The following is a 27,671-nucleotide window of genomic DNA, read 5'->3' as shown; positions in this document are numbered from 1 at the left end:
CCAGCCCCACCACACTTGAATAAAGCAGAAAAAGGCTGTGAGGTAGGCTGGAGACCTGGACTCTTACCTGGTTGTCACTAACTGATGGGGTGACTTGGATCCTAGTCCTCTTTGGGCCTCAGCGTTTTCATCTGCAAAATGGTATAATAATAGTCTTCATATCACAAGAATGTGGGGAAGAGCCAAGGAGCTAGGCATGTAGTCGGTGCTGAATAACATTGCTGATGCTGTGGTGGTTTTGGAGGGCTGGATCTGCTGATCCTGTGTGATCACAGGACAGCCACCTACTTTCTTGGGGCCTCTGTTTTCTCATTTGTAAAACTGACCCTAAGGTCCGCTTTCCCCAAGCTCTGTTGTTCCAGGAGTTCAGCAATGTTAATTACTGCTTCCTCTGAGACCCACCTAATCTGCATGAGATGAGGAGACAGTAAAGTCCCTGCAACCAGGGGAGGGCAAAGGTGGGGGCAGGAATTGCGGTGCCCATTTCCCAAATAAAGTGAGGCCCCTGGATTTCAGTGCCAAGCTACACGTCCCTGTCCATTGCTGCCTCTTGTCTATTCAAGTTGTAGGTCTGTTGCAAAGATGGACCAGACTTCCCTGAGCCCCAGGAAGGCCTGGGGAGAAGGGCCTGGGTCTGAATTCTCCAGGGCGTGGGGCTGCGTCAGCTAAGAGAGGAGGCAGGGCCTGAGGGTGGGTGGGAAGATTTATTGCAGCCATCCCTCTCCCCCTGCAGCGCCTGCTTCTAATGAAATTTTACGGCAGGTGGAAATGATACGACTCTGCCAGCCTTAAAAGCACTTCTATTTATTCATTAAAGATATTTATATACTGAGCAGCTCTCTCTGCTGGCCCCACCTGCCTCCTGCTGGGCCTGTGAAGTTGCACCCAGTCCTCAGAGCTGGGGGAAGGCTCCCTGGGGGCAGGGGCCCTCCCTGCAGAGTGACTGGTCAGTTCTGCCTCAGCACATCCCCAGTGCCCTTGTCTCTACCCACTACTTTCTCCTGGACCAAAGCACCAGTATCTCCTCTTCATGGGTCTCCTGCTCCATCCTGGTCCCTGCAGTGTGTCCTCTACTGAGCAGTCAAAGGGATCTTTTCAAAACCAGAGCACATCCCTTCCCTGCTCAAAGCCCCTCCACAGTCCTCAAGGCCCTGCAAGACCTGGTCCCTGGCCACCTTTCTGGCCTTACTCCTCACCAGCCCCTGCCTCACACTTGGGTCCACAGTGGCTTCTTTGGGCTATTTTCTGGAGGCTGGTGGTGCTTTCTCTCTGTCTTGGGAACTTTGCACCTGTGCTTCTGCTTGGAACCAACCCTCTTCCTTCAGCTCTTGGGCTACCCAGCTCCTTGACATCATTCAGAGCTTAGCTCAAAGGCATCTCATCAAAGAGGACTTCCCAGACCACCCAACCTCAGGGTGGCTCCCCTAGCACCTAGTCTCCATCGCTTTGCTCCGTGTTTGCTCCTTGATGATGCTGAGTTATCACCCTGTGTATTTGTTTACTTGTTTATTGTCCTTCAGTCTGTCCCATGAGGACATGAACTCTTGATGGTAGGGACAATGTTTGCTTTGTTCCTACACAGCTTGTGGTGGGTGTTCAGTAAATGATGGTGGGAGGGCAGCTGAACACCTGGGTACCATGAGTTGGTCACAGGTGCAGGGCTCCCCAGGATGGTCCCTCAGAGACCCTCTCAGTCCCCAAGTGAAGGGGAGCCAAGATTCCAAGAGAGCTCATCTCACGGAGGCTGGGCTGGGGGCCCCTGGTCCTCTACCCTCCTGCTCCTGGGTGTTTCCTGGATGCACGGGCTTGCTGAGGCCCCAGGAGAATGGAGCCAGGCTGGAACCTTCCTCAGCTGCGGTCAGACTGTGGTCCTGGTTACTGTAGACCCACCCCTGGTGGCTTTCCCCCAACTGATCTCTAGGGCTTTAGAGCAAAGACTCTTCCCAGGGGCTGTGGGAGGCCTCCTGCAGCCTTCCCGCTGCCTTAGGAGCGGTGGCCTCACTCAGCTAATATTGGTCTATGTGGTGCCTGGGCACTTTCTGGACGAGCCTGCGAGGCTGGATCTTGTTTGAGGGGTCAGAATGGAGGCTTCACCACCACCCAGTGGTACTTGTTTCCCCATCACTTGGGGACTGAACGAGCCTGGAAGAAGCGGAGACTTGAACTGAAACAAGCTGACTCTGGACCCACGTGGCCCCTGAGCTCCCATAAAGCCCAGGACATCAACACGCAGGTAGTTCTGTCAGGTTCCACCACAGCCAGGAGCTCATTCAACCCCGGCCTTGCCAACCTCAGGGTAGCCGGGGCATCCAAAGAGGTAACTGAAAACCCCCAGGTCCCCAGAGGCCCCTTGCCTTGTTGTGGCCCCGTCCTTGTGCTGGTGCAGTTCCCTCTGCCTCGAATGACTTTCTTCCTCTTAGTTTTCAAGACTCACAGCCAGCCTAAGGCTCCTGTGAAAGTCACTCAGGACACAGTTACGGTGCCAGGGCCTGTCTCTCCCATCTCTCCCGCCAGGTTTGGGGGCCCCTCTCTGCCCACTACCTCTACTGCAGCCCATAATCGCTCTCTTGTGACACTGTCTGGCTACTGTGGGGGAGCTCAAACTGCCTTTCAATCTGGAGTGCACGGCCCAGTGCCCAGCATGGGGCCTGGCACAGAGCAGGTGCTCAGCAAACGTTTCCTGGGGATGACTGGGAGGAGACAGTGACGTTAATGTGGGATAAGGAGCGCAGAGCAGGGAGGTGCTGGGGGAGGGGTTTGGGCTCCAGGGACGGCAGAGGCAGGGTGGACTCCGGCAGAAGGGTGGGGGCGGGAGGTAGGCAGGGATCCTCACTCCAAGCGGGCGTGAAGATGGCTCCTCCTCACTGCTGCAGAGGGAAAGGGCTCATGGCAGGTACAGGTGAACGTTACAGCTGTTGCTCTGTTGCTCTGTTGTGGCGGAGAGAGACACAGGTGAGAGACAGGGCGGGAACAGGGGCCCTGCAGGGCCTCTAGGGGCTTCCGTCATGAAGTCAAGCTGGCTGCTCCTCTGGGGCTGCCCCCACACTCCCCAGGCTTCTGCTTCCAGAGTGATAGAGTGGAGCCCCTTGTCTGCCACAGAGTTGGGGGGCAGTGTGGCTCTGGGGTCAAGAGTGTGGGCTTCGGAACCACTTTGCTTATGTTCCCCTCCCAGCCTTGTCACTTTGTAAGCCACAGAGGCTCTCAATTTGCTTTCCTCATTGGTAAAATGGGTCGATGATAAAAGTACCTACCCCTGAGGGGTATATAGCTCAGTGGTAGATAGCGAGCGCTTAGCAGGCACAATGTCCTAGGTTCAATCCCCAGTATCTCTGTTAAAAAAAAAAAGTACCTCCCCCTCACGAATGAGGGTTAAATGTGCTCACTGGAGTAAAGCTGACAGCAAGAGCCCAATGAGCATCAGCTAATATGGCACACACTCAATAAATCCATTCTTCTGAAACACTGAATGACTTCACTCACCGGAGAAATGCAAATTCAGACAACAAACTGTTCCCGAACAGAGAGGCAGAGACAAGGTCGGTTAACAGGGTCACGGAGGGTGTGGGGCGGCCCTCACCTACACCCTCGATGGAAGGAGGGCAACGTGACAATACCTACGCACTGTAAAATGCACATTCTCTGACTTAGCAATTTGGCTTGGGAATTTAAGCTCACACATGTGTGAAATGACGTTCTATACAAGGATGTTCACTGCAGCACTGTAATAGCCAAAGATCGAAGACAACCTAAATGTCCATTAACGCGATTAACTAAATTATGGTACAGCTCTGCAATGGAGTTTGGCTATTAAAGGGGTGGGGAACCCTGAGTTTGGTGGATGTAGAGTGAAAAGCAAGGTGCAGAATAGAATATGCCACCATTTGTGTTAACTCTATTTTCATTCACTTGAAAACACCTAAGACCACCTCTGAAAGGCTACTCCAGCTCATTAGCAGTGGCTGCTTCTGGGGAGGGGCCGGGGAGGCAGGAGACGCAGCTGGCAGGGAGATTTATGCACTGTATCCCCTTATGTACCTTCTGAAGTTTATGCCAAGGGCGTGTGTTACCTAATCAAGGAGAGGTGACTGGAGGAGTGCTTGCCATTTTCTCGGCACAGATAACGAAGGCCCACTGCTGTGATACCAACCACTTTCCATGTGCACCAAGGAGCAAGACAGATTGAAAAATGTGGCTCTGCTTTTACCTCTACTGTGGGGTAAGAAAATCTAATCAAGAAGTTTTTGCCTTTAGGAAAGCAAGTCTCGTCTCTCTGTTGACACTGAATTGACGCTCTTGGTAATGGCAGAAGATGCCACCTGGGCACTGGTGCTGCTGTGGGGGGTGACTGAAGGATGCCTTCCAGCTTCCCTGACAACGCATTTCCCCTAGATAAAGAAGGAATGCAGCCTGCATGCAAATATCTCTAAATTAGACGTGGCCCATCTTGCCTCCTGCCGCTGAATTCAGGCGTGCCGACCAACACAAACATAGCAGCGAGCTGCGAAGGGAGAGGAAAATGAAATCCTCACTTCCCTTATGAAGACATTCTGCCTAATACTGCTTAAAGGCTATTTTATTGCCATGTTTAGATAGGAGAAGGAATATTGCCCCTCTGGGATGCCATGTCCTGGACTCAGCTATGGGCATGAGGATACACACAAAGGGGCTCTGTTTGAAGGGGAGAGCTTGTGAACCCCAAGAGTGGCAGACACAGAAGTCGAGTTCTGAACCACAGGGCAAAGGGGGCCTTTACTGAAGCCCAAGAAATTCTCCCGGAGGAGTGGGGCCGCTCAGTGAGGCAGTCTCAGCCACAAGCAGACACAAAAGGTAGGACACACCCCAGGAGCCTAAGGGTGAGCAAGGCTAGTGATGAGGATATTCCCCTTGTTCTTAAAGCCTTTCTCAGCCTTGCATGGCGCTCTGTAAAACGGGCCAAAGTTAAGATTTTTCCTCATCCTGTCTCCTTGGTTCCCAAACCCCTGAAAATGTACACTGCTTCTGAATCCTAAAGGATTACCTTCCCCTCAGGCCCTCCCATCCAAAAACCAATGGAAAAGGGGACCACTTCCTTATTTGAAGGTGAAGGTGTGAATTCAAACTTCCTTTTAGCACAGGAACTTTACAGAAAAAGAAAACCTTAGAAAGCAGCCCAACATCAGAAGCAGGGCAGAGTGGGGTGACTGTCGCTGAGGGTGTGAGTGGCCTGGAGTCCTGACCGCCTTCTCTTCTATGTTGGCCTTTGATGCACTTGTGGGAAGCCTGGGGCTTTGGTAGAACACAGCTGGGAAACTGCTGAATGGAACTTCTCTGGACGGATCATCAGGTGATAGTGGTTGCTTCTAAGGACAGGGAGGCCTGAAGGGTGGGAGATGGGAGGGGAGACTCCTCACTGCATACCTTGTGTTAAATTTTGAACTCTGTACCGTGTACAAGCATTACCTAGTTAAAAACAAAACTTAAAAAGAAAATAAAGCTGAAGGACTAATGATATCTAAAGCATGAAAAAAGTAGTTCAAAAGTCTAAGATTCTATGGGTTGCATCTGGACATGCTTTATTCTTTGTGAATTCATTAAATCCCACATGGACAGTGGAACAGATCGAAGCAGACTGTGGCAGTCAGTGATCCGTGATTGTCTCCTGGACAGAGGCAGCTCGAGGGAGGGCAGAGCACGGGCTGTGGAGTCCGACAGACCTTGCTTTGAAAGCCGGCTCTGTGCTTACATGCCAAGGGCCTTACACAAGTTACTTACCCTCTGGGAACCTCAGTCTTGGCTTCGGAAAACTGGGGATAACGATGCCGGCAAGGCTGCTGTGCAGGTTAGAAAGAACGGATGTAAATCGAGTAGCACATAGCAGGTGTTTGATACATGGCAGCTATTATCATTGCAGAAAAGTGAAATAAAAAGAACCAAATCCAAAATGTGACTGTACAGCAACTCTAAGTCTGTAACAGGCCCTGCAACACGCTCTGGCCACCTCTCTGCTGGAACGCTTACCTCCTGGTGGTGACTGGCACACGGCCCATCTTCCCGCTGGGCAGGAGGTGAGCAGCAGGAGGGCAGGGCCTGTCTCACTGATCTATCTCCAGCCCAATCCAGGCGCAATACAGGTGCCATCTTATTCAGAGTCCTTTGGGGGGCTGCCTGGGATAGCAAACAGGTTTCACTGGCCAGATGGTAGCGACTGCCAGAGGAGCCCTGCCCCTTGGGGCTCCCTGAGCAGCGAGAGCTGCTCTGACTGAATGGTGGCCACAGGCACAACGCAGGGCATGTGGCGTCCCCTGCAGCCTATTCGCTGACCCTGGGCTAAACACTTCATTCTAAATTGGTTCTTCCACTCCTCACTCATGAGGACCCTGTTCTGTGTGATGGATTAAGATCAGGCTAAAGGATGCTGACTTCTGTAAGGGAGGAGAACAACCTTCTCACAGTCCCTGTGAAATGGGTGCAACTTGCAATTCTGAAGCCACAGACTTATGACGGAAAGACAAATCACCAAAGGGGTATTATTATCCACACTTTGCAGATGAAGGAGTGGGATTCAGGAAGGTAAAGTCACTTATTCAAACTGCCACAGCTGGTAGACGATGTGGCCGGGATCTGGACCCAAGGCCTGCCCACTCTAAAGTGGTAGCTCTCTCTCATTCTGATGCTCGGAACCACCTGGAAACTTAGAACAAATGAATACCAGCACCCGGGCTGCACTAGAGATTCCAATTTCATTATTCTGGGGCGAGGCCCAACACTGATATATACTTTTAAGTCCCCCTCCCAATCAGAGTGATTCTGATGTGTGACTGGGGTTCAGACTGCGGCTCTGAGGACCAAACACTCTGGCCGGCCTTGCAGCACCATGGAGGCCCTTCCCAGGATGCTTCTGCACAAGCGATGTGCCTCGTGTTACACACCCGGGCTCTCTGTGTCAGGGCTGGAAGCCCTAGAGAGGTGCCTAGTCCATGCCCTTCCCTCCCCAGCTGCAGATGGGCAGCCTCGCCACAGTCCCTGGGGCAGCCACAGTGGCCACTTTATCCCTGATCTGCTCTCTGAGCCTCAGTTTGCTCACTGAAAGGGGAAGGCCAACCGCTACCCTTCCTCAGATGTGTCCCGTGACAGCTGCCAGGAAGAGGTTAGAGGGTACAAAGAATGCCAGCCCAGGAATACCAAAACTAGCTTTAATTTGTCCAAAAGTCACACTGAGCTGTGTAAAAACTGCTTCTGGGGGAGGCCCAGAGAGTCCATGCCACCCAGGGCCAGGGCCCCTAGAAGCTCTCCAGCAGGCCCAGGACGCGCTTCTGCTCGCTCTCCCGGAACTCTGGGCTCCGGCCGTCCCCGATGTTCTCTGCGTACTCTGGGGAGACAAAGGCAGCGTCAGGCGCAGGTTGGAGGTGTGGGGTCACTTCATACCCCTCCCCGAGCCCCAGCTCCAAGGGGGTGCGTGCTGTCTGGTGCCTCCAGCAGCGCCCGTGGTGGCAGCTGTGGCCAAACTCCCTGGTCCTGCATTCGAGGCCCTCCCCTCTCCCTGCTCACAGTCCTCTCCGTGCACGGCCTTTACTCACTTAACACACACAGTGGCTGCACACGGGCAGGCACTGTTCCAGACCGGTGGTTCTCAGCGCGTGGACCCCAAGCAGCAGCACCAACACCACACAGGAACTTGTCAGGAATGCAGATCTGGGGCCCATTCAGACCTACTTTGTAGGGAACTCTGAGGATGGGGCCCAGCAATCTGTCTGAACAAGTCTTCCTGGTGGTGCTGATGCTGCTCATGTCTGAGAACCACTGTTTGAGGCAGTGGGGATAAAGTTGTGATCAAAAGAGATGAAAATCTCTGCACTTGTTGATGGAGCCTACTTTCTAGTTGGGGAGACAAACCAGAAAGTAAAGGAAATATATAGGGTCGCTATCAGAAGGCCTCACAGAGACGGGGGCGGTGGGGGGGGATTTGACTAAAGGCTTCAATCACGTGTGTGTGGGACTATCTGGGAACGAGTGGGCAAGGAGGTCGGTGTGGCCAGGGCTCACAGCCAGGGGAGGGGGCGGGGTGCAGGTTGTGTGGGGCCACCATAAGACCTGAGCTTTTCCTCTGAGATGGGAAGCTGCAAGAGAGTTTTAAGCAGATGAGTGACATGATTTGACTTTTTAACCAGCTCACTCAAGCTGTTGTGTGGAAGATACCCTGGTGGGGGCAAGGGCAGAAAGAAGGAGATGTGATTGAATGATGGCTTGGACCAAGGAGGTCATACTTGAGGTGAGAAGTCTTCAGGTTGTAAATATATTCTGAAGGTGGCTCCAGCAGGATTTACTATTAGACTGGAAATGGGATGTGAGAGAAGGAGACACTGAAGTCACCGAGAAATACAGAAAAGTGGAGAAGGTGACAGTGAACCCAGAATTCCTCCAGGGAACTAGGGGAACAGGTGTCTGCACCACCACAGAGAGGTACTGGGGTATAGTCCACTGATGTGAGAGTCAAACAGCTGGGCGTTTTTTGGGAAAAGGGAGGAAGAAAGAATGGTCTAGACACACCGAGGAGGAGCATGGAAGACCCTCCACTGTCTCCAGTGGACAAAGGCGTGTGGGAGAATACAGGCACCACTTGAGAGGGCCAACCCCAGGGAGAGGCACTTTCCGTTGGAGCAGGAAGACAAAGGAAACACGCCTAAAGAGGATGGGGATACAGGAGATGATGCTGACGACAGAAGATTTCTAGAGGACATAATCAAAGAGCTTTAAGGTGGTTAACTGTATGGTCCAGTTTACTTGGTTATCCCAGCACAATACTTAATAATCCTCCACTTTATTCCCCAAAGTGTCCTGGTCCCCCTAGATTATGCGGTCACCTGGATTTAGGAGGTGAGGAGGGGTGGGATATGGCACAGGAATGATGTGTAGAGTTTAGAGAGTGCAGGGCCTGAGCGGTAGCAGGGGCCCTGGGATTCCTGTGGTGACTTCCAGGAGCAGGGAGACAGAGCTCGGTGGAGGAGGAGGGAGGACGGTGATCCAACTCCACTGCCGGCTGACTGCGCCCTGCCCTCGCCCTTGGAGGGGAGATGGTGCAACACTGCGGGCTGTTTGGATCCTGCCTCTAATTCACAACCCTAAGTGGCCTTGCACAATCTCCTCCTCTGAAAATGTACATAAAGAACCTAGTAAATAACGGATGTTCAAGAAACACTAGTTCCCTCCCTGAGCCTGCTTTGCTCAGGCCAACAACGCCACTCAGAGAAATCCCACACATCCTTCAAGGACCATCTCAAAAGGCAACTTCTCTGTGAAGCCCTGCCTGGTCACCTCTCATTCCTGCTCCTGTCCTCAGGCCCCTCGTCTCCATCACAGGCCTGACTTCTAGGTCATCCTCTCCTTGTCCCCTCTCTCCCTCTAGACTGAGAGCCTCATGAAGGCAGGGGCCTTTGCCTTACTTTCAGCTAAATTCCCAGCACAGCCTGGCTGAGAGCCAACTAGCTGTCTGGTGCAATGAATAAGCCCTCAGAGCAGTTATCAGACTGACTGCGAGCACACCTGCCCCCTGCTCCCTGACTGGGGTGGCCTGAGACGGAACAATAGAAAACTCTCCTGCAAGAGGCGTCTGCCTAATAAAACATCTGCTGATTCAAATCAGACAGAGACTGGGGAAGGAGAAGAAAGTGTGCAAACCCTCCCCTACCTCCCACCGCCACCATGCTGGGGAAATAAGCTTGCTCCGGCCGCTTCTTCATTTTCCCTCTGTTCTCTATATTACTTTGGACATGTGCCGGAAAACAGGATTTGGGATTCACACATGTGCCAGCTGTGTGTCTCCCCTCGGAAATCATCCTTTTCTGTTAGGTCCATCCATCACTTCCAACAGCAAATGGTTGTGATTCCTTCTATTAAGGTTCCTTAAAGGGACGGCTAGGGTGCTGGGAGAACAGGAACTGGGCTACCGAGGAAGGCTATGGGCTGTATGTTAAGTGGCATCTCTCACTCACATGAGAATGATCTAGTCGCTGTCCCAGGAGAGACCATTATAGCATTCAATACCCTCAGAGGCATGGTCTGAAAGCAAGAGTCTTAATGGATTGAACTAACACTCTGCTCTCCTAGTGTATTCTCAGACCTAGGAGAGAGGGACGTGGAGGAACATTTGATCCTTTGGCGCAGCGATTTTCCAAGGAAAGCCAGCTTCCCTAGAGGGACCTAATCTCTTTCTAGGGATGAGCAAAGTAGAGAAACAGAGTCTGGATCAGTCCCCTAGTTGAATCAGCCCTACCGAGGCCTTAGGAAAACCCACGCCACCACTGAACACAGAGCACCCATCCGACGGACGGGTCTCCTCTTGTCTGTGTGCGGGGAAGGACGAAACAGTCAGATGCCTGTTCTCTGGGAACGGGCTACGAAGGAAGTGGGCACAACCTGGAAGAGGGGCTGTCTTGCACACAGCAGCATGGGAACTTTATGTAGTGAACACTGGTCATGTGCAGGCATTTATATCTGCTGTCCCACTTAATTTCTGCAGCAATCCTATAAGGCAAAGAGCACCATCTCTGTTTACAGATGGGGAAACTGCAGCTGATTAGAGAACTGAAGCCACTTGCCCAAGTCTATAATGGTTCAGGAGCTGAGATTCAAACCAAGAACCTGTGTGAGAAGTGAAAATGGCACCTCAAAATCCATGGGGAGGTGGGGGAGCTGGTTCCCAAAGTGGCGCATTCTTACCTGAGCAGTACTGCACCCTGCCTCTTCCCCATCCTTCAGGAGAAAAACCTCCACAGCAGCCCAGCCTTGGCAGGGCATCTGGCTACAATGTCCTCATAAAAGGTAAAGCTCTGGAGGGACTGTTCTGTGGGAAAGGGGCCTCAGTGGCCAGAACAGATGTGGAGTGGGTTGCTGGGGCCACGCTCTCTCATGCTCTCTCATGTCACCAAATGTAAGAGCTGCCAGGTTCTCAGGAACATATCAGCCAGGGTCCCACAGTGAGCCAGGCACAGGGCCAGGCACAGGACCAGAACTGACGAGAGCCTAGTGCTCTCCTACTGCCCCGGCAGCTGGCCCCAACGGTGCACCTCACTGCACATCCTCCACCCCTTACCCCAACTCATTCTTTGTTTCCAGAGTAGAATCCTATTTGGAGCAAACCGTGGTGGTGCCAGCTACTTCTGGTTATTACAGCTGCTGCAGCAGTTTATAAATATTGAACAGGTTCCTCTCAGAGGTCTTAGGAAAGAGTTCTCTCTGTGTGTGTGTGTGTGTGTGTGTGTGTGTGTGTGTGCGTGCGCGCGCGCTACATGAAGGGAGAACTTTGGGGTTGGGGATAGAGGAAGAGGGGGAGTCGGGCTGGAGAGTGAGAAAGGTGGTGTGTACATCAACTCCCTTCTCTACTTCCCTAGCATTTTCAAATGCTCTTATAATAAAGGCTTTGATGGAGCTCAAAAACAGGCAGCAGTGCTGAACGCATAAATATTAAAGCAAACTTTAGACAGCAGGTTTACGATTCAGACATGGAATACAAGCTGTTCTGTTTATGTTAAGAGGGAGAGGGAGGGGGCACCCGGGCTGGCATTTGAGGAAGAACTGTCTTCCAGGACAGAGACTTGGACCAGTACTCACAAGCCTGGTTCAATCCCTGGACCTTAAACGCTTACCCTTTAAAAAGTGCAGGAGGAAGGGGGAGCAGGAAAAAGAGGGATGCCAGTATTTTTAAACTGAAAACACTCGAAGACATATCAGTGATCACAAAATACAAGCTGGGAAAGTAAAATCCCTGAGGTCTAACAGAGATTCCTCAATGACAGCAATGGGCGTGGAAGGTCTAACGTCACACTGCTCCGGAAGAAGAACGTGCTGGGTCTGCTGTGGGGGTGTAAGTTTCATCAGGGTGTCATTAAAATGAAACCCACTTAAAGGAGAAGGGAAGGAAACTGACCCTTTGGATGCTGGCAGGGTCACATTCCCATAGCCCGCTTTCCTACAGACATTTTAGCTGGTTGGAAAAGCACCACCCCACCCACCCACCCCCACCAAGCCCTGAGGAGGGTGATCTGGGTGCTGGTACAGGCTCTCCTGCCTGCATCTGAGTCCCGGCTGCTGCCAGCTCTGGTGAAAGGATTAGGCCAAGGAAGCGAAGGAACTGTATTTACTGAGTAAGTGTTCTGTCCCGGGGCCCCAAATGCATCTCAACCTCAGCCTTCCTTGGGGTAGTATTCCCTTTCGGTTTGTTTTTTACAGAGGAGGAAACCATGGCTCAAACATGTTATCTACTAACTTCTACCCCAAGTTACAGGGAGCCAGAATTCATGCTGGTCTGTGCATCTCTGTTTTACTTACTCCTGGGTTAGCTTGGACACGAATCACAACACTGGAGGTAGCTAACGCTCTCAGGCACCCATTATGTGCCAACAGGTAAGCACTTTACCTCTAGCACCTCATCTAATCTTCACAGCAACCTTTTGAGGCAGGTTACCCCCATCTTACAGACATGGGGACTGTGGCTTAGAGAGAGGGTAGGCAGTTGCCTAAGGTTAACGCCCAGGCCTCTCTCCAGGATCCTTTCCTGCCTCTGAAAACCCTAGAGGCCACAGTAGCCACGTCCTATGTATCAACATGTCATCAAAAGATAAATCCCATCAGCTTCTACAGCTTTAAAATCACAAAGGCAAAGAGTTACCAAGAGCCCCAAATCAATATGGAAATACTTATGAGCTTCTAAGAAAAGACTTCAAGCCATAAAGAACATAAGCAAATCAAAGGGCCAGGAGCCAGTTTCTGAAAGCATTTTGAAGTCTTTGGCTCAGTCTTTTCACCACCAGTGAAAGAGTTTTGAGTCAGCCATCCTCTAAGCTTTCCTCTGCCAAACAGCCCAGCAACACCCGATCTTGCAACAAATTTCACCAGTGCCTAAAACATTTAAGAGACTCACCAGAGGCTTCCATGCTAACCCTTGGCACAAATATTTTACTAAGAAGTATTCCCAGGTCACAGCTCCTACTCCACGTCCAAGGAGAGGACGACTCAATGTACAGGTGCATCTGTCTGTGGAGGTCTTTCACATTCATAGGGACAGAATGCACAAGGGCGGCTGCCAGGGGCTTGGGGAGGAGGAGGGTGGGGAGTAAGTGTTTAATGGGTACAGAGATTCAGTTTTGTAAGACGAAAATAAATTCTGTGGACAGATGGTGGTGATGGTTGCAATGGTTAAAATGGTAACTCCTACCTATATTTTATCAAAATTAAACAAAAAAGGCAAACACCTCCTCTGTGCAGCTTCCCTGGATCGCCAACCTCCTTTTAGTCTCCAGGAGAACTAACCGTGCTTCTTGAGTCCCACTCCAGTCGTAGCACTGACCTCAATCTGCTTTGTGTTGTGGTTATTTATCTCACCTGTGATGGGACCGTATTCCCCTTGGGACAGGGACTCCTAAGTGTCTCAGTCATCTCAGGAGTTCACCTAGTGCCCTGCGACGCCAGGGTGCTTTGTAAAGGAAGACGCCCTGAATTTTCTTTCTTAAAATGCCACAGGAGTGTATCAGCCAATTGGCACAGTTAGACCTTTTCTTTTTGCCAGATGGAAGGCCGACTGCGTATAGGTCTGAGTCTGGATCCAGTCTGCAATGTTAAAAGTGACTTGGGTAACATCCCCTAACCTCCATGAGTCTCGGTTACCTTGTATGCAAAATGGAGACTGTAACTCTGCTTTTAGGGCCTTTGTGAGAAACAGAATATACATGAAAAGCTTGGCACAGAAGTGGCTTGGGAGTGACCACTCTACCTACCGTGGCCCCAGATTTCTGGAACAGTACAAAGAAGCCTGAAGCAGCACCCCAGTATGCACCCCCAAAAAGCATTAGCTGAGCCCCTTCTCCACGCCACTTGTGGGCCGGACACCGGAAGACAAAAGGCGGGACGGCTGTCAGTGCGCCTGCGGAGCATGCGGTCTGATCCGCCCTTCTCTGCCACAGAGACCGTCACCCCCTAGGTGGGCACCACAGGCCTCAGGCCAGAGCTGCCGCCAGTTCCAGGGAAGGCTGGACTTTGGGAACACCGAGTAAGCAGTCTGCAGAAAGAGGGACTTTAATGAGCCATCAATTATTCCCAGCTCTCTTGGCACCCCCACAGAAGAGGAGGAAAGAAAATTGTGAGAAAGGGACCGAAATATAATGGGAAGAGTCCCCTGCTGGGCTTGCCTCATCAGCGTTTTCCTGAGACCTCAAGGGATACATCAGCTGTCATCCTGCCAGCAAAACTTAGGAAATATGTAGGCCATAAAATCAAAGAAAAAAGCTTGCATCTAATTAGTATGTTAAAAAAAAAAAAAAGGAAGCAACCCAAACTGAAAAACAAAATTAAAATCAAAGAGGACAGACTGATGAGCTGGTTTCCTTTATGAGGCTTTGTTTCTTCACGCATTTTGATAGAACGAAGGGTGGAGGAAGGAGGGGAAGGGACTGAAGGCTTTTAAGGGGTGGGCCTGAGCAGAGCTCAGCTGCCACCCTCATCCAGCCCCCCAAAGAAGCCTCACCGCAGCAGCACTGCCCTGAGGGTGCTCCCTGTACCACGTCCCGGGGCTGCTGAGAGGCAGGTCTGTGGCACACACCCACCAGCCGACACAGGCAGACGTGTGAGCCGCGGCGGTAGAGGCATGCTGGCGAAAGGGGGGGGGGGTCGAGAACCCTTTATTATATAAACTTAACCTCCCATTGATTTTTTTTCTCTTTTTTTAGTGGTCAGAGTCCTGTGAGTGTTTCTTTGACCTGGGCAACGGCATCTAATTCCCTGGCTTTAAATATCACCTCTATACTAATGACTTCAAACTGTCCAAACTAGCACCTCTCCAGCCGTCATGAGAATGTCTACTGTCTGCTGGCCAACAAAGGGATGTGGGTACCACCTGTACCCCTAAACTCACCCTGTACCGAATAGAACACAAGAGCCTCGCCCAGCAATACTCCCAACCCCATCCAATGCTCCAGCCTCCCCACTTCTGCTTGGCCTCCACTGACATGGTTGAGTTCTATGAAGGCCACTGATGTCCTATTGTCCTGCCCTGCCTTGGGCCTCTGCTCCCCCTGCCTGGGATGCGCCTTTCCCTCTGGGACACCATGCCCAGTCCTGGGAGGAGCCTCTCCCTGCTGTGGGACTCCTTGGCATGGCCTGTGCCTCTGTTACCGCCGCCTTACCACTCCCTTAACATTCTGTTCACAACTTTAACGCAGCACTTATCACATTATAATTAGCTCCGAGCATCTCTCCCCACTAGACTGCAAGCCCTCCGGGGTGGGGATTGTGCTTACTTCCCTTCTCCCGTGTACCTCTAGTGCTGGATACAGAGCCCGGCAGCCAGCACTGCTAGCTGAGTCGCTGCACTTCACTTAGCTTGAATTATGGTTGGTCATTTCTACATCTATGTCCCCCAGGAGACTCCATGAGGGCAGGTGCTACGTGACACCTTAGTAGACAGTGTGTAGCGCTGTGCCCAGCCCTGAGGAAAGTCTCAGTAAACATGTGCCAATTTAAATTCACACAAGGGCAGGGTTTAATTCAACAATGTTCACATATTCACCGGGTACCCATTATGTGCCTGGCATTGTTCTAGGTGCTGAGGAGACATGAGGAACAAGCCAGACAATGTCCCTACATCATGGAGCTTACATTTTAACGTATGAGACACATAAAACAAGCAAACAAAGACACAAATAAAAATAATTACAGACTGTGATAAGGGCTAAGAAGGAAATAAACTTGGGGCTATGATGGGAAATAACAGATGGAGAGAAGTGGATGGATTCAAGATTGAGACAGGAGGCAGCAGAAATGGCAGATTCACTAGTGGACTGGCTGGGAAGGGTGATGGAGAGAGAGCTGAAGGGCTGGACTTAGGTCTGGAGAGATGGGTCTGAGAGTCTAGACAGAGGTGGGGAAAAGGAACAGGAGTTGCGGGGATGAATGCAGCACCGGCAGGCTGCTCACTGGCTCGCTCACCTGTTCATCCACCCAGACACTCAATCAACAAATATTTGGCACCCAGGATGTGCCCAGCACTTTTATAGGCACTTGGGGGAATAAACGAGGATCTGAGGGAGACAGGCTGGCTCACAACAACTGAAAATTCTGAATAACCTAAAGTGTATGTGCCTGGGTTTCTGGAAACAACAACAAAACCAACCACCTACTACATGTTAGCACCTGTTAAAAACACTTTTCCTTTCTCAGAAGATCACTGTTTTGATTACAGGGATGGAGGTGCAGGGAGAAGCCTAAATGCAAGAGAGTAGGGCTGAGAGTAGTAAAAAGTTCTAATTGAACATGTGGGCATTAAAAGTAAATGCCACTTAAAGGCTAGGGTTGCAAATCACCACAGCTACACCTTAGGGAGGAGATGGCATGACACTCTGAGCAGTAATTCATGTGAGTGTGACACTGAGAACAAGAAGGGAGCACCCAGGATGCTGCTATGGAAGATGCTGGGCGAGGCTCAGGAGCGGGTTCCCCTGAGGCTACTCTCTGAGGGAGACCATAGATTCCAATGCCTCAAATGCTCCATCTGCAAAATGAGTCTAGTGAATTTACCTTCCCCACCTGCCCGGAAGGGCTATCCTGGACATGTGATTTCCAGTCCTATGTTTCACTCACACTGCTCCTTTGTTTTGGAATGTTCTTGTCCCAGCCTCTAAGACACAGCTCAGTGTTACTACTCCCACAAGGCCTCCCACGGGGTTTTAGTCAGACCCCACTTATAATACGATGATGATAATTATCATCACAGTATTTTACAATGCTCATAGTAGCTAAGATTTACTGAGAACTTACTAAGAGTCAGACATTTTCCACATATCATCTCATTTAATCCTTTCACTCATTCCATGAAATCCCAGAGGGTACCCTGCCCCAGGTAACACAGTAAATAGCAGAGCCAGGATTCAGTTCCAGGGGCCAGATCCCAGGGCCCACGGCTCTTCACTTTATTATATGTATCATTTATCTCCCCATTTCATGTCCCACCTGTAATGGGAGTTATAAGCCACTTACAGGCAAATCCTTTGAATAAATCTAGCCTAATCCCTCACCTTAGAAAACTGGCAGAACAAGGGTCAGAGAAAGAAATGATCTGCCTGCAGTCATGTCCATCACGAGTCTCTCTGAACCCTGGAGTTATCAGTACCATAAAGTCCAACATGGGCCTCTCTACCCGCCACGTATGTGAAATCTGTGCGAAGTGGCTCGAGGGTGGGGCTGCATCAGAGCTGACTGAGAGCTTGCTAACCGACTGGAGGCCTCTTGGGAACCACTCCAGCTGAGTCAGGTCCAACCAAAGATTCAACAGAGTTTGAGGGACTCCCTGGGGTAGGTGAAGGAAACTCACTACAGCACTTAGGTGTGCTGGACACTACACTGGATGCCGTCATACAGCATCAGATGAATCTTTGTAAAATTTCGAGATTATGCTCACACTGCTGGGGGAAGGCAGAGCTGGCACTGGAAAGCGGGCATGCTCTTTTTACTACACCACACTGCCTCAAATTCACCTTCTGCCTTGCGTAATTCCAGGTAGTTCCTGTTACTTTCTGTTTTTTTCCCCTGAGAAAGAAATTTCCTTCTACTACATGTAGTTTAGAACTGGATTTTTGTTTGGTAGTTCTTTTTGTTTTGTTTTTTCTTAAAATTTTAACAAATATTTCCCATCTCTAGTGCTTCTTGTTACGTGTTTTCAAAATTCAGGAACTGGAGGGTCAGAGGCAGAGAATAACTATGTTAGTCTTCGGCATTCTGACAAAGATGACCTGGACACACAGTGAACTGGACAACACACTTCAGCCTGCAGCGCAGAGGATGCTACACACCAAATTCTGGGGATATTGATAGAGACAGAAAGTAAGCATCATCTAATCCCCTGGAGCCCCAGACACAAGCAACATCCAACTCACCCTTGATGATGTGCCTGACAATCTTGATTGAGCTTCCTCGCATATTTAGGATTTGGTGAACCCTCTGGCGAATCTAATAAGGGAAAGAGTGGGGAGAGATAGAAAACAACATCATTTGTCCTGGGAGACAGCAGAATACACTGTATTGAAAGTATTCACCTCACCCCCATCCCTGAAAAAGCAGACCCGTGTAGAGTGAAGGAATTCAAGGAGAGTGTGACCCACTTCTTTCTCTGAGAGCCTCTGTGGGGATGGACAGGCCCAGCTGGGGGCAGCCCCCTCCTACCTGGGGCAGCCGCTCCTACCTGGGGCACGTTGGCATTGCAGATCTCTGCCATGATGTAGCAGATGTGCTGGAGAACAAACAGCCCCGCATCCAAGCGCCGGAGGTAGAACTCATCCTCGATGTCATTGTCGATGATTTCTCCACGCCGGACCATGTCCTAGAAATGAATGAACATTTGGGAATGAAAGTTGGACAGTGATGGAGGAGGAAAGAATAGGTTTCTAGTCCACCTGTAATACACAAAAGAATAGCAGCTACAACAAAAACAACGAAAGAAAAACCACTCCGCTTTGATCTGCCTCCTGCTTCTCCCACCATTCTAAAATACCTTTCTTATGTTCTGTCAATGGACGAGAGGCCCAGGAAGTCAAGATTAAAGCCCATTTTTTTCTGTATGATGAGTCAAGGCCAACATGGTCTCAACCACATATTCACACTGAAAAAATAAGAGTTGATGGGGACACAAATCTAAGCTATTTATCTGCTTCTTCTATGCATTCTTTCCTCTACGGTTCCTGCCTCCGCAAATAACCTCTCTACAAGATATACTTAATTCTCTTCCCCTTCCAAATCAAGTTATACGCAGGGAAAAGAGGCACCTTTTCTCCACAATTCTGTCTTGGTACCCTGGTGATGACACAGGTACCCAATCCATGTGTCACATTCGGCTTACGTTTTGTCAGATGCAAAATGCTGCCAACCTTTCCATTTCATTCCACAAGTTCAACACTTCCTCAAGGCCAAAGCCCTAATGAGTGACAGAAGTCTCTTTCTTAAACCTGTGTAACCCCAGACCCATCAGAATAGACGACTGTCCCCATATCTATTCCTCTCTAGCAGATTCTTTTTTTTAAACAGCTTTATTGAGATACAATTCACATACAATTCTCTCATTTAAAGTGTACGACTTAGCAGCTTTTAGTATAGTCAGAGCTGTGCAACCATCATCACAATCACTGTAGACCATTTGCATCCCCTCCACTCTCATAGCCCCCATCCAGTGGATTATTACCACCTCTGTCAAGAGAGCCCTCTCCCCATCTCGGGGCCTTTACTGCCTTCTTCCTGGGGGTTCTGGGGTGTCTCTCAAGCTGAACCCCATTTTCAAGCTACCTCTCCCACAAAGCATTCCCTGATTATTCAAGGCTAACAACTCCTCCTTTCCAAAATTCCTGAGAGCACCCTCGACAGGCCACTCCATGACACGTCCTCTCCTTGCACGTCACATTTACACTGATTTCAGTCATCATCAGCTCCTCCTGTTTCTATCACTCCCTTTATTTCACGAGGGTGGGTTGTGAGCTCTGTGAAAGTGGGGACTGAATTTTGTCTTCACATCCTCAGCTCAGTAAATATCCATGCAGTAAATGAAAGAAAAGAGACATCTCTGTTTTAGGCTGTCAGCTCTCAGGAGTCAGAACTGGGTGAGGGACTCGCTCTGCACGACCAGCAGGCTGGTCTAAGGCGACAGGTGCTTGAATACATGCTTTTGACGACAACAATCCATTTCTTAATTCTGTCAGTGGTTTTATGGCCATGGTTCCCTCTGATGACTCAGATTCCTGTCACTGACAGAAGCCCTTGGGACCCTGCTTTCCACCCTCCCAAACTCGAAGGAGCAATCATCAATCTCCAAGCAGGATCCTTCAGAGACTATTTAGATGCAGATAATGCGCTTCTTTATTTGCCCAGGAGGCCAGTCTGTAGCAACACGAGGCTACTTTTCATTTCGCTCCTAAAGGCCTCTGTCTGTGAGGCAAAAGAGGGCTCCAGACTTGCTGGGCCCTGCACTGCCTGGCAACTCACCCGCACTAATTCGTAGCTTCATTTAGTAGCAAATTCCTTGGTAACCTGGTAATGGTGTTAATGTTCACGAGGTAGTCATGGAGCACTGGCCTGATGTCCAAGGAGTTTAAATACAGAAGGGCCTCTTTAGTTTCTCATTTACTCATAATCATAACTTCCTACTCTAGAACTCCTAAGTGTTCGGCAGCTGGGGGCACAGGAAGGAAAATTACTCTTGACTTCTACTCATGCAAAAAGCATTTGCTACTAATACTTCATATTTCTATAATGCTGCAAAGTTTAAAGCGTTATTATATATATGGTACTTACTACCAAATTTAAAGAGAGCAGGGAAGGGATTATTAATCCCATTGTACAAATTAGAATCCAAGGCACACAGAGGTTAGGTAAGTTGCTCATAATTACATAATTACCAGTTACTAGAATATAGGCTCCCTAGGGACAGGAATACTGTCTGATTCATTGCTGAGGTGGAAATGAATAGCATGAAGCAGAGTGGATCTGGACCCTGCTATATGCCTAGTGGTAAGGACACCTTTCTAAGCACTGATTTAGGGTAGAAAAAGAATGAAAATGGAGGTAAAAGGATACCCTGGTCTTAGTCACCGAGGAGCTGATTGTCTGGGAAAGTCACAGGGATGTGGAAAATGACCAAAAAGTAAAGGGACACAGTGCACTCAAAATTTAAAGTAATTACAAGTAGTAGGTGCTAATCAGGGTTGGTTAAGATGTTAGGGCACTGGGAAGAAGTGACTTTTGGGTAAGGTTTCAAGGCTCTTGATTGGCAGACAAAGCAGAAAGAATGCCTTAAGAATGAAGGCATTCCTGTGGTCTGAGGCCTTATGCCCTGCATACTTTCTGCTCAACACCCTCCCCTCCACCACCCCTCATACACACAGCACAAACAGGCCTGCCCTCCCTTTCTGGCCTTCTCACCTTTGCTTGTAATGTTGGTGCTCTCCCCACACTCAATCTCTATCATAATAAAGTCTAAAATGTGATATTCCTTATAAAACTTTTCCTGAGATCTTTAAAAACTTCTCAGAGTTTTCCAACTTGACATGATTTTTTTCATTCCTTAAAATCCCCAACCTTGGATTTGTACCTCTTTTATGGCACCTTCCATGGTCTGCTCTGTAAGAGTTATTCAGATGTGTGCCTCTTTCCTGTGTAGGTTCTTTGAAAGAGTTGTGTTTTACTCATCTTTGTACCCTAGAAAGCACCTTGCAGGGTACTTTTTGCATAGTAGACCCTTGAAAAGCATTTGTGAAACAGGATTGGAAAAATGCAGGTAGAAGTTCAGCACTATTAATATGCTGTGGTGGGGAGGCTCAGTCAGTGCCTTGGAGGGCTAGCTGGTGGGAGGCCTCAATGCTCAACAGAGGAGTGAGATACGAGGGGCTGCAGACTACACCGTGCAGGAAAATGTCATGATGAGAATATGCAAATACCTGTACGATGGACACACTGGCTTCAAGTGTTGAGAAGTAGGCAGGGTATACAGCTAGGAGGCCACAGTATTAGCCTTTGTGAGAAGCAGATCAGATGGGGAAGACAGGAGAAGAGCGGGGTGGAGAGACGAAAGCCTTAGAGGTTTGCAAACATGGGAACTTGGAGTGAAACACATTCATTCACGCACCTGGTGAAGATTTCCTGAACATCTAACTATGAGCCAGGTGTTATATGATGTGCTGGGGGTAGTAAAGAGAAACAGGACAGTCTACATAATCAAGGACATTTAAGTCTAATAAGGTTAATAAATATGAACAAACAAATTTCACTTTAATGTAGCAATGGCTATTATGAAGGACCTCTCATACTGAGTGCCATGGGCCTCCAGAAGAAGGACAGACTGAGTCTGTTTTGGGAAGTCAGGAGAGTTCAAGGGAAATACAACATTTGAGCTGGATTCTGAAGGAGCCTGACAAGCTGGAAGGAACATTCTAAGCAGAGGGAAGAGCAGCACAGGTAAAAGCACAGAACAGTCGCCTTGGCCCGGGTGGGAGAGAACAAGAGCGCACATCACTGTCACCGAGAGAGAGAGGACAGAAAGAAGGGACTATTTCTTTGCTTCTTAGATCCTAGCTATTGGCAGCTCATAGTGTTTGATGGATTACTACATACTAGGCATTGTGTGAGGCAGTCTGAATAAGAACCATTGCTACCACCATCTATCCAGCTCGGAGGAGCAGCTAACGTTGACTGAGGGCTTATTATGTGTCAGGTACAGTGGCAAGTGCTTTCCCTAAACTGACTCCTTTACGTCTCATAAATATTGCAAAGTAGGGGTTATTACCCCCATTTCAGAGGAGGAAACTGACTCAGGCAGAGCAACCTCCCCAAGGCTAGTGGGTAGCAGAACTGAGATTTAAATCCAAGTCTGCTCTTTTCATATTACAGTGTTAGTGTGGGTACAGATTTCAGAGCTGTCTGAAGAACAAAGGAAGATAGTAAGAGTGGTAGAAACACTTAAGAATGGAGTTTAGCAAAATTAACTTTTTCCGCTTAGGTCAGAAGTGCTCCTGGTGATCCTCCCTTTTCTGCACTCTTTCCACAATATGATCTCCTTTTAACTAAACACACTGCACCTTCCAGTTTCTCTAAATATTGTCATGTAGGAAGACCAGACCCAAGAGAGCATTGCCAAACTCTATTTTTAATTCTTTCCTCAGAACTTCAAGATTCTGACAACATTCAATTCGACATTCTACTTTTAGACACACGGCCACATGATTTGAAAGTGAAATTTTCAAATGTAGATCTGAGATATGACTATAGCTCATCTCCAAGAAAGGCATCACCATCACTGCATTGAACATGCACAAAGATGAAACAGAGATTGGCTGCTAAGATGAAGTTTCTGCCCTGACAGTTTTAGAAGCATCATAGAAACCAGGATGCAGAGAAGGTGACTGCTGTCAGGATAGCACCTTATCTAGCCTGTTACAACTCTGTGGCATGGAATATTTACTGCTGAGCGCATTCAGGGAAGTCGAGCACAAAGGTATACTCCATGTTGAAAGGGAAATAAGAGAAGCAGGGTGATTTTTATTCTGATGGAAAATAAGGAAGTTTGAGTACAGTTCCTTTAGGCACATCTTCTCAAGTTTTGGTCTGTTTTAAAAAGAGGTAGGACGTCACTTTTATTAACCACCTGTCTTACTAAACAGAGTATAAACTTCTTTTAAATGGATTAATGCATGTTTGGCTCCTTTTCTGGGTTTCTAAGACACCAGATAAAATTTTGATCTTGAGATAAGGATGGGATATGGTTCTCTGGATATCCCTGTGTGAGGAAGAAGAACCAGAAATCTGAAAGAACGAAGCAAATGAGGTAAGATCCCAGCTCTAATGCTAACTTACTAGTGTCTGCCGGCAAGTCATTTAACTTTTCTTGGCCTCAGCTTCTTTGCTTGGAAATAAGAAGCCTGAGCTGGATAAAGGAAGGGAAATAGGGTTCATGAGTGCCACCTCTAATCCACTGTAATGACTCTTAAAATGGGAATATGATTAATTTGATTAAGGAGAAATTCCAAAAAACTTGAGTAACCTCTTGAGTATTGTAAAGATACTGTACGCTACAAAATTTCGAAGTAAAAATCTATGTATACATTGAATTGCATTTGAAATAAGACATGAGGGTTAAGATTTAAAGGATGTGTCCCACCAATGAATTCGCCTTTAAGAAGAGTGAAGGTGACTGTCTCTTTGTGAAGCAATGACAACTCAACATCCACATACAGCACTTTTTCCAGTTCAGAGCAGAGGATCTGCACTAACCTCACTTGCTGTACATGCCCTGGGTTGAGTATGTACAGCAGTATCATTTTCAGATTTCACAGATGGAAAAATTGAGACAGATGTCACTGAATTTTGGATAGAGACTTGAGTAGAATATGATTTCCTAGTCCAAGACCCTTTTTCTGTCAGTTCTTTCGCTTTAACAAGAGATGGGTGGCAAAAATGGAATAAAAACAACAGCAAAATTTCCTGGGTCCTCACTGTGTGCCAGGCATTCTGCTAAGCACTTTGATGGATTTGTCATTTTCCCCTAAACCCCAAGAGATAAGAACCATTACTATTTCCACTTTCAAAATAGAAACTGAGGCTTACAGAGGGGAAACCTCTGCTAAGGTAACAAAGCTCATAGTCGAGTAAGTGTTGGAGACAGGATAAAAATCCACGCAGATCTGGCTCCAAGTCTGTGATCACTTCCACAGTTCAAAGTAGAAAAAAATCTTTGCTTTATAGACCTTTTCTGGTATTAGCATATGAGCGAATAGATGGGATTTTTTCTTTATGCTATTTCTGGGAACTACTGTAAACTAGCAGCATTAAATGTAAGGTCATCTAGCTTCCAGGTCTGTCTTTTCTTTATAAAACGAAGAAACTTAAGAAAGAGGAAGGAAGAGAATCGATAGCTAGACCAGCAAACTCCACAGGCGATTTGGGAGAGTTTAAAAAAAAAAAAAGACACTCTGAAGAGTTTTATTTTGTTCATTCCATAAGAGAGGGCTAGAATAAAAACCTAGATGGTAATTCAGTGAACAGCGCATTAAGTGGAACAGATTGCAATTCACAGCAGCACGGGCCTGTTTGGGGGCTGCTAAAATAAACAGATCCATCTCCAAAGATACACAAGGAGGTAGCACGTGTGGCATCAAGGTGCCATTTCTGCAGGGCTGTGTGTGTTCCGCCCCTCCCCCAGCCACATCCTCACTTTAAATGTTAATCTGTCTTCTGGAGCACTACCAAATCGCTACCTTTCAGGTGCCTCCATCTCTCTCTGCAGGCAAGTCGCAAGCCTCCAAATGAGCCTGTGGATGCCATTTCTAATCTGCCCCTGACAGACAGGTGGTGAGCTGCCCCTCGCTGATGGGAGGAGACAGTCATAAAAGAAACTGCTGTGAAGCCAAGAGGAATCCCTCTTTTCTTAATAAGAAGGGACATGACTCAGAGGCCCAGAAGGGGTCACAGTTACAGTCTGTAGTCATGGGCAGGAACTGTCCCACCGTTTAGAAAAGGACAATTTCCTTTTTACTTCTGAAGCAAGGGGAGAATTTAAACCATGGGAGTGACAGGTAAGTTGAGAAGGGAGAGGCACAAATACCAGCAAAACAAAATCTTCCTTCAAGAGCTTCGAAAATAGAGCAGTCTGTTAGAGAGGAATCCTAGGGACTGCTGGTCATTTTCAGTGGGGGAAACAGAGGCTGGAGAATTAATAAAAGGGATTTTTTTTTTGAGACTACTCAGCTAACTGATAGCAGCTCTGAAGCTCTGATAAGAACCCAAGGATATCACACCAGAGTTTGCTCTCAAAGGAGAAACTGACTATGTGTTAGGCCAGCCTTAACACATGAGTATGTCCCTGGTTTTTATAAACAATCTCATTAATCTTCAAAATGACCCTCTAATAAAGCTACAATGAAAAATAACACACACACACACACACATACACACATGCATACACACACAGAGCAAAGCATTTCCCCAAAGAACAGAGTTCATGTGTGGCAGAACTGGGATTTAACCTTGGGCTGTAAGATCCCAGGGTGCATGTTCCTTTTATGATGCCATGATGCCTTCATCACAAGCATGCCTTCAATTTCTAATTTTACTAAAAACAAACAAATAAATAAAACAACTAGATTGCCCACCTGAATTCTGACAACATATAAGCCAGCCTTGAGAGAACCAGGGCTTCTGTGAAGTCAGTATGGGAGACACTGTGGACCCCACTGAGAAAGGACAGAGAGGATGAAAAAAGCAAAACGGAGTGCTTAGGCCACACTGCAGGGTAAGTGGCAGAGATGTGGGACCCGGACTCAGGCCCCGCAACTTCTGCAATGGTAGAAAGGATGATTGTGACTGGAAAGGGGACAGGGAGGGGGCAGTAGAGAAGGGTGAACGAGCAGATGGCTAAATCTGTCTCAGAAAGAAGGACACAATAGACAGGGAGAAGCACCAGCATCCCCTCCCCCACCATCTGTGGCTTCTACTGTCTGTTACCTGCGTTCTGCCAAATTCATGGACTGAGACGTGTGGGAACCACCGGCTTAAAGAACAGCTGAGAGGAACTCTCAGCAGGATTCCCTGTTTTGAAGCTTGCCCCAGGAACTTTCCACACTGTCCCTGGATCAGTCAACGGCAGCCTCACACGTCCACTGCCTCCACATCTCCCAATGCTTTACCACCACGCATCCCACACATCCATTCCTGGGCCTTACATCCTTTATACAGGTCTTTAAGTGAGTTTCAAACACGAAGGAAATAGTCAAAGTCTGTTTCCGACATCTAGTCCTGTGGATACTGTTTCATTACAAGGAGTCCATCTTTCTCTTTCCAGGATAAAGCCTGGGATGATTTAACTGTGGCAAAATTAGCATGCAATTTGTAAGTCATTATGGTGCAAAGTATGTGGCGAGAACACTTTATTAAATAAACCTGCTGAGAATAATTTTCCCAGGAACTAAAAAAGGAAAACCTCTCTCCAAGGCTCTCCTCCCACTTTTAAAATCCCTACCAATACCTATGTAATTATGCCTTACTTCTGACACTCAGAAGCCTGGCATCTCTACATGCAACTAACAGAAACCAGAAGGAACCCACGAGAAGTCAGGATAGCTTCTCAATAACAGGGACCTTGGTGTTTTCTGGGCTTCGTGTTGCTTGGGGAATCAGGCGAAATCTGCTGAGACAAGCACCCTGGGTATTTACAGATCACAGAGAACTGCTGCTCACTAGAAGAGTCTTAAGAATTACATGCCCTTTAAAACTTCAGGTCACATCTTGTTAACCAGGAACCCCAAGGGTATGTTCAGATACGCTGTGGCCCTGGAATCGCGTGGACACTGAATATAATGTGAATGCAGTAGGCAACTGCCAAGACGTGGAAGGCTTTGCTAGTTACCAAGTATTGCAGTAATGTGATCCGAACTGGGTGTGTATAAAATTATCAGTAAATCTTGAGATTGTTCTAAATAGGAGTATTTTTCTGTGTTGAATATAGCTATAGTTATGCCACAGCATCTACAGAGCTATACTTAAATATTTTTGATGATTAGGCTAATAACAGAGAAAACAAAAATTAGGGTTAAAAATGACAGTTCTGACATAATGAAAACCCAGGACCCTCTGCCTTCCTTAATACCCGTGGACAAATATTAACTTTATCTCATGAGTAGTGCTCCTCCATTTACTGCATGTTAATCACTATGTAAGTCCTAAGAATATGATGAACAAGAAAGATTACAGCCCCAGAGATAGAATAAACAAACAAAATAATTACAGGTTATGAAAAAGCACTGGCAATGGGGGCACCACTTTACAGACGGCGACCAATGAAAACCTCTCTGAGGGGGTGACATTTAGGCTGAGACCTGAAGGTGGAAGGAGGCACCAGAGTGAGAAGAGGCAGGACGGAGGGAAAAGCACAGGACATAAGGCGGGAAGTCAGTGCACAGTGGCAGGGGAGGAAGGGGGCAAGCAGGGAGGGCTCAGGTCACACATTATCTTGCGCTACCAGGGAAGTAAGAGACTGTGAGCATATGCAGAGGGTGGTGGTATAAATGGTCTTTACAGAGAAAAGCTTCTCTGGCCACCTCTACACCTCAGGACCTGTGAAAGCAGCTTTCATGTGTGTTATATCTATACCACCAAATGCCTAAATATGTAATTCCTCA

At 48.3% G+C, this 27,671-nt stretch overlaps 1 protein-coding gene across 2 annotated transcripts in view; it reads right to left on the bottom strand.

Annotated features, from left to right (window-relative positions):
• Nucleotides 1-7,158: 7,158 nt before the first annotated feature.
• Nucleotides 7,159-27,671, bottom strand: part of CTNNBL1 (catenin beta like 1) — a 144,454-nt gene continuing 123,941 nt past the window's right edge. For both annotated transcript variants that reach the window (XM_006202556.3, XM_072944208.1), the window contains exons 14-16: nt 18,203-18,340; nt 17,898-17,970; nt 7,159-7,348 (exon numbers count right to left, since the gene is read on the bottom strand). In XM_006202556.3, the coding sequence (XP_006202618.1) occupies nt 7,260-7,348; nt 17,898-17,970; nt 18,203-18,340 (300 nt within the window). In that variant the 3' untranslated portion in view covers nt 7,159-7,259. The remainder of the gene's footprint in view (nt 7,349-17,897; nt 17,971-18,202; nt 18,341-27,671) is intronic.

This window comes from Vicugna pacos, chromosome 19, assembly GCF_048564905.1.
Source record: "Vicugna pacos chromosome 19, VicPac4, whole genome shotgun sequence".
Lineage (NCBI taxonomy): Eukaryota > Metazoa > Chordata > Mammalia > Artiodactyla > Camelidae > Vicugna > Vicugna pacos.
This window is presented reverse-complemented; position numbering and strand designations above follow the sequence as displayed.